Raw genomic sequence first — 13,758 nt, 5'->3', positions numbered from 1 at the left:
ATCCACTGTCACTGTGTCTGGTCACTCCAGCACCTCAGTCATCCACTGCCACTGTGTCTGGTCACACCAGCACCTCAGTCATCCACTGCCACTGTGTCTGATCACTCCAGCACCTCAGTCATCCACTGCCACTGTGTCTGGTCACTCCAGCACCTCAGTCATCCACTGCCACTGTGTCTGGTCACTCCAGCACCTCAGTCATCCACTGCCACTGTGTCTGGTCACACCAGCACCTCAGTCATCCGCTGTCACTGTGTCTGGTCACACCAGCACCTCAGTCATCCACTGCCACTGTGTCTGGTCACTCCAGCACCTCAGTCATCCACTGTCACTGTGTCTGGTCACACCAGCACCTCAGTCATCCGCTGTCACTGTGTCTGGTCACACCAGCACCTCAGTCATCCGCTGTCACTGTGTCTGGTCACTCCAGCACCTCAGTCATCCGCTGTCACTGTGTCTGGTCACACCAGCACCTCAGTCATCCACTGTCACTGTGTCTGGTCACTCAGTCATCCACTGTCACTGTGTCTGGTCACTCCAGCACCTCAGTCATCCACTGTCACTGTGTCTGGTCACACCAGCACCTCAGTCATCCACTGCCACTGTGTCTGGTCACTCCTGCACCTCAGTCATCCACTGTCACTGTGTCTGGTCACTCCAGCACCTCAGTCATCCACTGCCACTGTGTCTGGTCACTCCAGCACCTCAGTCATCCACTGCCACTGTGTCTGGTCACACCAGCACCTCAGTCATCCGCTGTCACTGTGTCTGGTCACTCCAGTACCTCAGTCATCCACTGCCACTGTGTCTGGTCACTCCAGCACCTCAGTCATCCACTGTCACTGTGTCTGGTCACACCAGCACCTCAGTCATCCACTGCCACTGTGTCTGGTCACTCCAGCACCTCAGTCATCCACTGCCACTGTGTCTGGTCACTCCAGCACCTCAGTCATCCGCTGCCACTGTGTCTGGTCACACCAGCACCTCAGTCATCCACTGTCACTGTGTCTGGTCACTCAGTCATCCACTGTCACTGTGTCTGGTCACTCCAGCACCTCAGTCATCCGCTGTCACTGTGTCTGGTCACACCAGCACCTCAGTCATCCACTGCCACTGTGTCTGGTCACTCAGTCATCCACTGTCACTGTGTCTGGTCACTCCAGCACCTCAGTCATCCGCTGTCACTGTGTCTGGTCACACCAGCACCTCAGTCATCCACTGTCACTGTGTCTGGTCACTCAGTCATCCGCTGTCACTGTGTCTGGTCACTCCAGTACCTCAGTCATCCGCTGTCACTGTGTCTGGTCACACCAGCACCTCAGTCATCCACTGTCACTGTGTCTGGTCACTCCAGCACCTCAGTCATCCACTGCCACTGTGTCTGGTCACACCAGCACCTCAGTCATCCACTGCCACTGTGTCTGATCACTCCAGCACCTCAGTCATCCACTGCCACTGTGTCTGGTCACTCCAGCACCTCAGTCATCCACTGCCACTGTGTCTGGTCACTCCAGCACCTCAGTCATCCACTGCCACTGTGTCTGGTCACACTAGCACCTCAGTCATCCGCTGTCACTGTGTCTGGTCACACCAGCACCTCAGTCATCCACTGCCACTGTGTCTGGTCACTCCAGCACCTCAGTCATCCACTGTCACTGTGTCTGGTCACATTAGCACCTCAGTCATCCGCTGTCACTGTGTCTGGTCACACCAGCACCTCAGTCATCCGCTGTCACTGTGTCTGGTCACTCCAGCACCTCAGTCATCCGCTGTCACTGTGTCTGGTCACACCAGCACCTCAGTCATCCACTGTCACTGTGTCTGGTCACTCAGTCATCCACTGTCACTGTGTCTGGTCACTCCAGCACCTCAGTCATCCACTGTCACTGTGTCTGGTCACACCAGCACCTCAGTCATCCACTGCCACTGTGTCTGGTCACTCCTGCACCTCAGTCATCCACTGTCACTGTGTCTGGTCACTCCAGCACCTCAGTCATCCACTGCCACTGTGTCTGGTCACTCCAGCACCTCAGTCATCCACTGCCACTGTGTCTGGTCACACCAGCACCTCAGTCATCCGCTGTCACTGTGTCTGGTCACTCCAGTACCTCAGTCATCCACTGCCACTGTGTCTGGTCACTCCAGCACCTCAGTCATCCACTGTCACTGTGTCTGGTCACACCAGCACCTCAGTCATCCACTGCCACTGTGTCTGGTCACTCCAGCACCTCAGTCATCCACTGCCACTGTGTCTGGTCACTCCAGCACCTCAGTCATCCGCTGCCACTGTGTCTGGTCACACCAGCACCTCAGTCATCCACTGTCACTGTGTCTGGTCACTCAGTCATCCACTGTCACTGTGTCTGGTCACTCCAGCACCTCAGTCATCCGCTGTCATTGTGTCTGGTCACACCAGCACCTCAGTCATCCACTGCCACTGTGTCTGGTCACTCAGTCATCCACTGTCACTGTGTCTGGTCACTCCAGCACCTCAGTCATCCGCTGTCACTGTGTCTGGTCACACCAGCACCTCAGTCATCCACTGTCACTGTGTCTGGTCACTCAGTCATCCGCTGTCACTGTGTCTGGTCACTCCAGTACCTCAGTCATCCGCTGTCACTGTGTCTGGTCACACCAGCACCTCAGTCATCCACTGTCACTGTGTCTGGTCACTCCAGCACCTCAGTCATCCACTGTCACTGTGTCTGGTCACACCAGCACCTCAGTCATCCACTGCCACTGTGTCTGGTCACTCCAGCACCTCAGTCATCCGCTGTCACTGTGTCTGGTCACTCCAGCACCTCAGTCATCCGCTGTCACTGTGTCTGGTCACACCAGCACCTCAGTCATCCGCTGCCACTGTGTCTGGTCACTCCAGCACCTCAGTCATCCACTGTCACTGTGTCTGGTCACTCCAGCACCTCAGTCATCCACTGTCACTGTGTCTGGTCACACCAGCACCTCAGTCATCAACTGTCACTGTGTCTGGTCACTCCAGCACCTCAGTCATCCACTGTCACTGTGTCTGGTCACTCCAGCACCTCAGTCATCCACTGCCACTGTGTCTGGTCACTCCAGCACCTCAGTCATCCACTGCCACTGTGTCTGGTCACACCAGCACCTCAGTCATCCACTGCCACTGTGTCTGGTCACTCCAGCACCTCAGTCATCCACTGCCACTGTGTCTGGTCACACCAGCACCTCAGTCATCCACTGCCACTGTGTCTGGTCACTCCAGCACCTCAGTCATCCACTGCCACTGTGTCTGGTCACACCAGCACCTCAGTCATCCACTGCCACTGTGTCTGGTCACTCCAGCACCTCAGTCATCCACTGCCACTGTGTCTGGTCACTCCAGCACCTCAGTCATCCGCTGTCACTGTGTCTGGTCACACCAGCACCTCAGTCATCCACTGTCACTGTGTCTGGTCACTCCAGCACCTCAGTCATCCGCTGTCACTGTGTCTGGTCACTCCAGCACCTCAGTCATCCGCTGTCACTGTGTCTGGTCACTCCAGCACCTCAGTCATCCACTGTCACTGTGTCTGGTCACTCCAGCACCTCAGTCATCCACTGTCACTGTGTCTGGTCACTCCAGCACCTCAGTCATCCACTGTCACTGTGTCTGGTCACTCCAGCACCTCAGCCATCCACTGTCACTGTGTCTGGTCATTCCAGCACCTCAGTCATCCACTGTCACTGTGTCTGGTCACACCAGCACCTCAGTCATCCACTGTCACTGTGTCTGGTCACACCAGCACCTCAGTCATCCACTGTCACTGTGTCTGGTCACACCAGCACCTCAGTCATCCACTGCCACTGTGTCTGGTCACTCCAGCACCTCAGTCATCCACTGCCACTGTGTCTGGTCACACCAGCACCTCAGTCATCCACTGTCACTGTGTCTGGTCACACCAGCACCTCAGTCATCCACTGTCACTGTGTCTGGTCACTCCAGCACCTCAGTCATCCACTGTCACTGTCTGGTCACACCAGCACCTCAGTCATCCGCTGTCACTGTGTCTGGTCACACCAGCACCTCAGTCATCCACTGTCACTCTGTCTGGTCACTCCAGCACCTCAGTCATCCACTGCCACTGACCGCCACTGACCGCCACTACCGCCACTACCGCCACTGTTATTATATACTGATCATGAACACATAAACATTCTTGAGAAACCAACCCATACATGATACTGAACAAATAGGGTGAGGGATCATTAATATTTTTGGGGATACTTTATGAAATTGTGTGCAGTCTTCAGCATGTACACTGAACAAAATATACCCAAAACTATTCATGATCCCTAACTATTTTTGTTCACTTTATCTGTGGGTTGTTTTCTTAAAAATGGCAAGTTTGTGTCTTTCATTTATCCAGAGACCATAGAATTTAACATTGTGTCCAGAGTTTAGCGTTTTCACTGATATTTGGTAAGGCAAGTTGCAGCAGTTTCTTTCCAAAATGAATCAAATATTTAGCAAAAACCCAGAAACCGAGAATTAATAGTTTGCTTCCATTATCTAGTTGGGAGGACAACTATTGTCATCTATTGTTAGTGTTCACTGATAGCAAATACACATAATATACATTGACTAAAACAGAACATGCTGACAAGAAAGTACCTGTTTCACTGAAAACCATCTGACCGCACACTAACACTAGCTATAATTACAGTAAACTAGGGTTACAACGGACTCAAAGGGACAACTAATTTTAGTTCGTTCTAACTGTAGATCGTTTTAAGCATTTTAACTATCAGACTCATTTTCTAGTTGTCCCATTTTATACACAGAATATGGGGTGTGGGGGGGGGGGGGGGGGGGGGTGTGAGTCCCATCCAGGTGAGACATCTTATCGCCAGCACACAATGGTGTAGATCTACCCCACTCCGCCACCGAGGCTTCCACAAAAATGAAAGTCTGACAACTGGTAGTCTAACATTGTTACATTTGTCCAGGACAAAAAAACAGTTTGTCATAAGCGAGTTCATTATAAACATAGTTTATATAAACTGTATATTATTATGAAGATTTATCTGTCTTGCCAAAGGATTGACACGAACTGAGTTACCATGTTAACAGAGGCTGGCCTGTTCTTTCCTTTATCAGAAAATACTCATGGTCAGCCACCTGTCATGAATGTGTGGTGTTGACTGGTGAACAAGTTGTAGTTTGTCAATTCACAGTCAGAGTATATATAAATATGTGATGTGTATCATGTACTACAGCCATGGTAACCTGTGTTCCTGTCTTCCAGATTGCTGTTCTCGATGTGGACATATGTGGACCCTCCATTCCAAGAATCATGGGCCTGGAAGGAGAGCAGGTCAGGGCCTGGTACTTATACATTCAGCAAAGATCACGGTGCCGTTGTACAGAGCAATCTTAGCGCTAAGGCGATCTTAACTCCCATACCTTAACACAGACTTCCGACAATTGTAGCACTTTAATCACTTTGTAGCGTGCGGCCCAGTCCCACACACTCCCTGCCAGCGCTGTAGAGGTCCCTTAACACAGACTTATGACAATTGTAGCACTATAATCACTTTGTAGCGTGCGGCCCAGTCCCACACACTCCCTGCCAGCGCTGTAGAGGTCCCTTAACACAGACTTATGACAATTGTAGCACTATAATCACTTTGTAGCGTGCGGCCCAGTCCCACACACTCCCTGCCAGCCCTGTAGAGGTCCCTTAACACAGACTTATGACAATTGTAGCACTATAATCACTTTGTAGCGTGCGGCCCAGTCCCACACACTCCCTGCCAGCGCTGTAGAGGTCCCTTAACTCAGACTTATGACAATTGTAGCACTATAATCACTTTGTAGCAAGGCCCAGTCCCACACACTCCCTGCCAGCGCTGTAGAGGTCCCTTAACTCAGACTTATGACAATTGTAGCACTATAATCACTTTGTAGCAAGGCCCAGTCCCACACACTCCCTGCCAGCGCTGTAGAGGTCCCTTAACACAGACTTACGACAATTGTAGCACTATAATCACTTTGTAGCGTGCGGCCCAGTCCCACACACTCCCTGCCAGCGCTGTAGAGGTCCCTTAACACAGACTTACGACAATTGTAGCACTATAATCACTTTGTAGCAAGGCCCAGTCCCACACACTCCCTGCCAGCGCTGTAGAGGTCCCTTAACACAGACTTACGACAATTGTAGCACTATAATCACTTTGTAGCAAGGCCCAGTCCCACACACTCCCTGCCAGCCCTGTAGAGGTCCCTTAACACAGACTTATGACAATTGTAGCACTATAATCACTTTGTAGCAAGGCCCAGTCCCACACACTCCCTGCCAGCCCTGTAGAGGTCCCTTAACACAGACTTATGACAATTGTAGCACTATAATCACTTTGTAGCAAGGCCCAGTCCCACACACTCCCTGCCAGCCCTGTAGAGGTCCCTTAACACAGACTTATGACAATTGTAGCACTATAATCACTTTGTAGCAAGGCCCAGTCCCATACACTCCCTGCCAGCGCTGTAGAGGTCCCTTAACACAGACTTACGACAATTGTAGCACTATAATCACTTTGTAGCAAGGCCCAGTCCCACACACTCCCTGCCAGCGCTGTAGAGGTCCCTTAACACAGACTTACGACAATTGTAGCACTATAATCACTTTGTAGCGTGCGGCCCAGTCCCACACACTCCCTGCCAGCGCTGTAGAGGTCCCTTAACTCAGACTTATGACAATTGTAGCACTATAATCACTTTGTAGCAAGGCCCAGTCCCATACACTCCCTGCCAGCGCTGTAGAGGTCCCTTAACTCAGACTTATGACAATTGTAGCACTATAATCACTTTGTAGCGTGCGGCCCAGTCCCACACACTCCCTGCCAGCGCTGTAGAGGTCCCTTAACACAGACTTACAACAATTGTAGCACTATAATCACTTTGTAGCGTGCGGCCCAGTCCCACACACTCCCTGCCAGCGCTGTAGAGGTCCCTTAACACAGACTTACGACAATTGTAGCACTATAATCACTTTGTAGCAAGGCCCAGTCCCACACACTCCCTGCCAGCGCTGTAGAGGTCCCTTAACACAGACTTACGACAATTGTAGCACTATAATCACTTTGTAGCAAGGCCCAGTCCCACACACTCCCTGCCAGCCCTGTAGAGGTCCCTTAACACAGACTTATGACAATTGTAGCACTATAATCACTTTGTAGCAAGGCCCAGTCCCACACACTCCCTGCCAGCCCTGTAGAGGTCCCTTAACACAGACTTATGACAATTGTAGCACTATAATCACTTTGTAGCAAGGCCCAGTCCCACACACTCCCTGCCAGCCCTGTAGAGGTCCCTTAACACAGACTTATGACAATTGTAGCACTATAATCACTTTGTAGCAAGGCCCAGTCCCATACACTCCCTGCCAGCGCTGTAGAGGTCCCTTAACACAGACTTACGACAATTGTAGCACTATAATCACTTTGTAGCAAGGCCCAGTCCCACACACTCCCTGCCAGCGCTGTAGAGGTCCCTTAACACAGACTTACGACAATTGTAGCACTATAATCACTTTGTAGCGTGCGGCCCAGTCCCACACACTCCCTGCCAGCGCTGTAGAGGTCCCTTAACTCAGACTTATGACAATTGTAGCACTATAATCACTTTGTAGCAAGGCCCAGTCCCATACACTCCCTGCCAGCGCTGTAGAGGTCCCTTAACTCAGACTTATGACAATTGTAGCACTATAATCACTTTGTAGCGTGCGGCCCAGTCCCACACACTCCCTGCCAGCGCTGTAGAGGTCCCTTAACACAGACTTACAACAATTGTAGCACTATAATCACTTTGTAGCGTGCGGCCCAGTCCCACACACTCCCTGCCAGCGCTGTAGAGGTCCCTTAACACAGACTTACGACAATTGTAGCACTATAATCACTTTGTAGCAAGGCCCAGTCCCATACACTCCCTGCCAGCGCTGTAGAGGTCCCTTAACACAGACTTACGACAATTGTAGCACTATAATCACTTTGTAGCAAGGCCCAGTCCCACACACTCCCTGCCAGCGCTGTAGAGGTCCCTTAACACAGACTTACGACAATTGTAGCACTATAATCACTTTGTAGCGTGCGGCCCAGTCCCACACACTCCCTGCCAGCGCTGTAGAGGTCCCTTAACTCAGACTTATGACAATTGTAGCACTATAATCACTTTGTAGCAAGGCCCAGTCCCATACACTCCCTGCCAGCGCTGTAGAGGTCCCTTAACTCAGACTTATGACAATTGTAGCACTATAATCACTTTGTAGCGTGCGGCCCAGTCCCACACACTCCCTGCCAGCGCTGTAGAGGTCCCTTAACACAGACTTACAACAATTGTAGCACTATAATCACTTTGTAGCGTGCGGCCCAGTCCCACACACTCCCTGCCAGCGCTGTAGAGGTCCCTTAACACAGACTTACGACAATTGTAGCACTATAATCACTTTGTAGCAAGGCCCAGTCCCACACACTCCCTGCCAGCCCTGTAGAGGTCCCTTAACACAGACTTACGACAATTGTAGCACTATAATCACTTTGTAGCAAGGCCCAGTCCCACACACTCCCTGCCAGCCCTGTAGAGGTCCCTTAACACAGACTTATGACAATTGTAGCACTATAATCACTTTGTAGCAAGGCCCAGTCCCACACACTCCCTGCCAGCCCTGTAGAGGTCCCTTAACACAGACTTATGACAATTGTAGCACTATAATCACTTTGTAGCAAGGCCCAGTCCCACACACTCCCTGCCAGCCCTGTAGAGGTCCCTTAACACAGACTTATGACAATTGTAGCACTATAATCACTTTGTAGCAAGGCCCAGTCCCATACACTCCCTGCCAGCGCTGTAGAGGTCCCTTAACACAGACTTACGACAATTGTAGCACTATAATCACTTTGTAGCAAGGCCCAGTCCCACACACTCCCTGCCAGCGCTGTAGAGGTCCCTTAACACAGACTTACGACAATTGTAGCACTATAATCACTTTGTAGCAAGGCCCAGTCCCATACACTCCATGCCAGCGCTGTAGAGGTCCCTTAACACAGACTTACGACAATTGTAGCACTATAATCACTTTGTAGCAAGGCCCAGTCCCACACACTCCCTGCCAGCGCTGTAGAGGTCCCGGGACAGAACAGATCCCGTGTACCATCTGCACACCATGCTTGTCAGTACCGGTACAGACCTGTGAACATCCGGGGTAGAATAGGTCTTCACAACCCATGGTTGTGACCCGTGAACATCCGGGGTAGAATAGGTCTTCACAACCCATGCTTGTGACCCGTGAACATCCGGGGTAGAATAGGTCTTCAACCCATGCTTGTGACCCGTGAACATCCGGGGTAGAATAGGTCTTCACAACCCATGCTTGTGACCCGTGAACATCCGGGGTAGAATAGGTCTTCAACCCATGCTTGTGACCCGTGAACATCCGGGGTAGAATAGGTCTTCACAACCCATGGTTGCCGTAAAAGGCGACAATGCTTGTCGTAAGATCTGACTAGCGGGATCGGATGGTCAGGCTCGCTGACTTGGTTGATGCATGTCATCTATCTCAAACGCATGGATCAAGTCAACAAACAAACAAACAAACGGTACTGGTATACCTACTGATGAGAATCAGGGCCCATTCTACAGAGTGATTGTACCACTAAGGCAATCGTAACTCTCATATTTTAACATATACTTACAACAGTTATTATGCTAAGATCACTTTGTAGCGTGCGGCCCAGTCACATACACACCCTGCTTCCCCTGGAGGGTCCCTTAGCAGAACAGATCCCCTTTACCATCAGCTCTCCATGCTTGTCAATACTGGTATACCTACTAATGAGATTCAGGGTCCTGTTGCACCTGGTGAGATTAGCTCGATGACACTGTATCAGAGTATGAGAATTACGGTCTTGTTAGTGCTGAGATCACTCTGTGGCATGTGGCCCTGGTGGCTCAAATCTAATGAAATTTGGTGTGTGTGCAGTTGTATTTGGGCTCTTCATAGATATATTCAATATTTTTGTTGTTGCCTTTTGCACATTGACCATGCTCCTAAACTCACTTGAACTGCGTTTCCTCACACTGTAAACATCTGAATCTCTTCAGAAACCATTTCCCTGATGAGTCTGAAACTTCCTGTGCTTGTTCCAAACAGTAATAATACCTGAATTTGTTCCAGAGGTTCAAATAGGATTTTCAATATGGCCACCATGACAGCCATATTCAAAAGTCTAATTATGGCCATTACACTGACATGTTTGTTGTTTAGTTTGTTGTGGGATTCAGCATACATGTTCTGTTGTTTCTGAAAAATTTGATCTTGTATTCACCATTCTCTGAACGTGCTTTAAGCCTCTGAGAAAGCATATTTGGTTCTTTATACTTTTTCTCCTCTGATTTTGAGGGAGATGAACTTTGGCCTGCATGTTTCTTCGTATGACATATTTTGTTCAAATCATGGTTTAAGTTTTTCATAGTGCCGTATTGGCCATATTAATACTGTTTTAATGAAGGCCCTCATGTTACCTCATTCTGTAACCATGGTAACTGATTTTGTGATGTTTCCAGGTTCATCAGAGTGGGTCCGGATGGTCACCAGTGGTAAGTGACTGCATGCACTTCTCACTCTCACTGACCGCCTCCGTGGTCTAGTGTTAGAGCGTCCGCCCGGAGAGCGGAAGATTCTGTCCCCGGCCACGTCATACCAAAAGACGTTAAATGGCTCGGCATTAGTATAGGGGCTAAAACAAGGATTGGCCGGTTTTGAGTCAGTATACTGTGTCTGAGTGGGGTATTCCTGTTAAAACTGCGGCATGGTATCTCAGTGGACTAGCACTATAAAATTGGCATTAGTCTGGACTGGTACAAACAGCCAAACGCACACATGTGCATGCACGTCGCTATGTAAGTGCAATTTTCTTGGATGCAATGTTAAACCGCATTTCACCTCACTTCTCACACTTATTAGCACATATGCAAAACCGAGACAAAGGCCTGTTAATATCTTTAGTTGTTGGGGGTACCTACCTCTTGCCAACAAGTTCACTTCATTTGCCCTAATTTCTTGAATGTTTAAAGATAACTTATGACAAGGACCCCTTGAATTTATATTTTTTTTTTACTGCTTTTTGTTAGAAATGCAGAAAATGTTGATTTTTAAAATTACGGATTGAAACATGTTAACATATTGTAGCGTATAAATGTGTGATAATGAACAGTCAGTACATGGACCAGCAGTCAGAGTGGTTAAACTTCCACCCATAAGCTTTGTAACCCTTGCCTCAAAATTAAAAAAAAATCATAACCACTGGCTAGAAGTATACTGATGGAAACAAATAAGGGAACACTGAAAATGTAGGGGACTTTGCTTTACTGTCAGTTCATTTGAATCACGTGTTGAGGTGTGTTTGTGTGCATTGTTTCCAGTGCGTATTTAGTAAACAAGGATGCGAACCTATGATAGCATATCATTTTACTGTGTCTAAGACTAAGTGTTACCTTATTCATTTCAATCAATCAATTAAAAAAATTAGTTATGTAATGCTTAAACATGTTAAACATGTGGAACAAGCGAATTTACAAATATTAAAAAGTTTGGTTTGGTTAGGTTAGGTTAGGGGTTAGGCGTTAGGTTAGGTTAGGTTAGGTGAGGTTAGGTTAGGTTAGGTTAGGTTAGGTTAGGTTAGGCGTTAGGGGTTAGGCGTTAGGGGTTAGGCGTTAGGGGTTAGGCGCTAGGTTAGGTTAGTTTAGGTTAGGGGTTGGGTTGGGTTGGGTTGGGTTGGGTTGGGTTGGGTTGGGGTGGGGTATGGTAGGGTAGGTTAGGTTAGGTTAACTTTGGAGCAGGGGTTTCAATCAAAGTATCTGTCACTTGCCAGGATTAGAACATAGTTGTGTTGTTTTCAGTGTTACATAGGATGGATGTGTAACAAGAAAATTGATGACATATTCTACTACCTAATGACAAATGTACAATATGAGACAAAATAAAGTAATCTATGAGTTAAGAAGGATTAAACAGACTGTTATTGGGCAAAGATACTGATGAACTAAGTAGTAATAATACTGACAATCACATCTACCCACCAGGGATAACGAACCATTAAACATTGATGAGGAAGTGAGTGAGGGTGTTCTGTTGCCTAGTATCCAAGTACCTATGGTGCTGTGAGCTGGGTATACACTCAGTCACCCATGTTAGTCGACCGTCTTGCAGCCGTGCAGCCAAATGCAAAGAAGCTGTCTCCTCCTTGATAGACAATACAGAATAGATGTTATGTGTGTCTAGGGACTTCCATCTGGAATATTGTCTTGTTTTATAGTAAGAGTGGCTTCATGACTTTCATCAATAATTCCAGGTCGGTTCAGTTTCTAGGATGCTGATTGATTGCAGGCTGCAACTTTATCCACTAGTCAGAGTAAAATTCTGTTGTGTCTTGTTAATCTGAGCTAATATTAGTCCACATGATGGCACTCTGTTATACCATAAATGATGTTAAGAGCTCAATTCGAGCTAGTCGTCTCAAACGTTTTACCACAGTATGATTGTTATTCAAAATAAAAAAATTCAAATTTGGTCATAATATGTATCTAAGAATGTCGGACTAGGAGTTGACAAAATCCTTCAAATGTCCTAATTTGATTTTGTTCTGAAGCCAAATCACCAATGTCATTAATAACATCGCTTTGTCCTACATCTGTGGGTTGGAAACTTTCATTTATCATGTTTTGGACGTCTCTGAAAACAACATTGCACAGAGTCTGTTGATATTGATGAAACTCCATCTTGGCAAGGATGATCTGGCAGCATGCAACAACTTCTGATATGATTTCAACATCTCAATTTAAACCACAAATCCTGGTAATAACTACAGATTTGTCAAGATATGCTACATCGTTTGTAAATTTCTGCATTGATAATGTTTTAATTTTGGGGTATCTAAACACTAATTCCAATTAGTGTGTGTTTGTTGTTTAACGCCACACTCAGCAATATTCCAGCTATATGATTAAGAAAATTCAGTGATTGACATCATAAGCATCGATCCAATCAGATATGTAGATATTAAATAAGCATGTTTTGCATGTAGTTATTAACATTACATCGTCAATGACTTTACAATTAAAACGGAATAACTTAATGAAGGAGTTAAATCAGGGTTTGGGGACGTGTCAGTACAAGATATTCTCACATGTCACAGACATACACATTATTTATTCAGTATCTTCACAGATTTCAGATATTCATAAAATATACATACTTTGCTGGGAAAGTAAATGGCAGTTTGAAAATAGCATGGGGATAGAAATTCATTTTTTTCAAGTGTTCCTTAGGGCACTCATATTTTTTAGGTGTGCCTCAAACAATTTAATTGTGCTAAAGTTTATCATGATGATAGCCAATGTATTACTGTCTCTGATTACTGCTCTGTGGCAATACTGTAAATGTAATATTAAATCAAGTCATCCTGTTCTTGTTGTTAATAATGCCCTTTTTATTTCGGATTTTCCTGGTTTTATGGAAGCAGCGTACTGCACACTGCATGCTGCCTTGTGTTCGGCAGTGACCTTATGACAATGTATTTACTTGTTATGAAACCCCTTGAGCCTGTTACAAAAGAGTTTTGTTGACGTCCAAATTCCTGGCATATTTTGCAAAATATGATGTCTTATTTCTATCACAAATGGGCCAAGATTATTATTTGAGGGTGGCCGGCTTGACAGTATTCATTACTTCAAACTCTTCAAGGCCGGCT

General features: G+C 47.4%; 1 protein-coding gene across 1 annotated transcript in view; it reads left to right on the top strand.

The window, feature by feature from the left end:
* The window catches only part of LOC124137394 (cytosolic Fe-S cluster assembly factor nubp1-B-like), a 44,121-nt gene that overhangs the window by 15,118 nt on the left and 15,245 nt on the right, over positions 1 to 13,758 (top strand). The window contains exons 4-5 of the mRNA XM_046503677.2: positions 5,262 to 5,330; positions 10,574 to 10,606. Of these exons, the coding sequence (XP_046359633.1) occupies positions 5,262 to 5,330; positions 10,574 to 10,606 (102 nt within the window). The remainder of the gene's footprint in view (positions 1 to 5,261; positions 5,331 to 10,573; positions 10,607 to 13,758) is intronic.

The sequence above is a fragment of the Haliotis rufescens genome, unplaced genomic scaffold (genome assembly GCF_023055435.1).
Source record: "Haliotis rufescens isolate VD_foot unplaced genomic scaffold, xgHalRufe1.0.p SCAF_80, whole genome shotgun sequence".
NCBI classification, from domain to species: Eukaryota; Metazoa; Mollusca; class Gastropoda; order Lepetellida; family Haliotidae; genus Haliotis; species Haliotis rufescens.
Note: the sequence above shows the minus strand (reverse complement) of the source record. Positions and strands in the feature narration are given on the sequence as shown.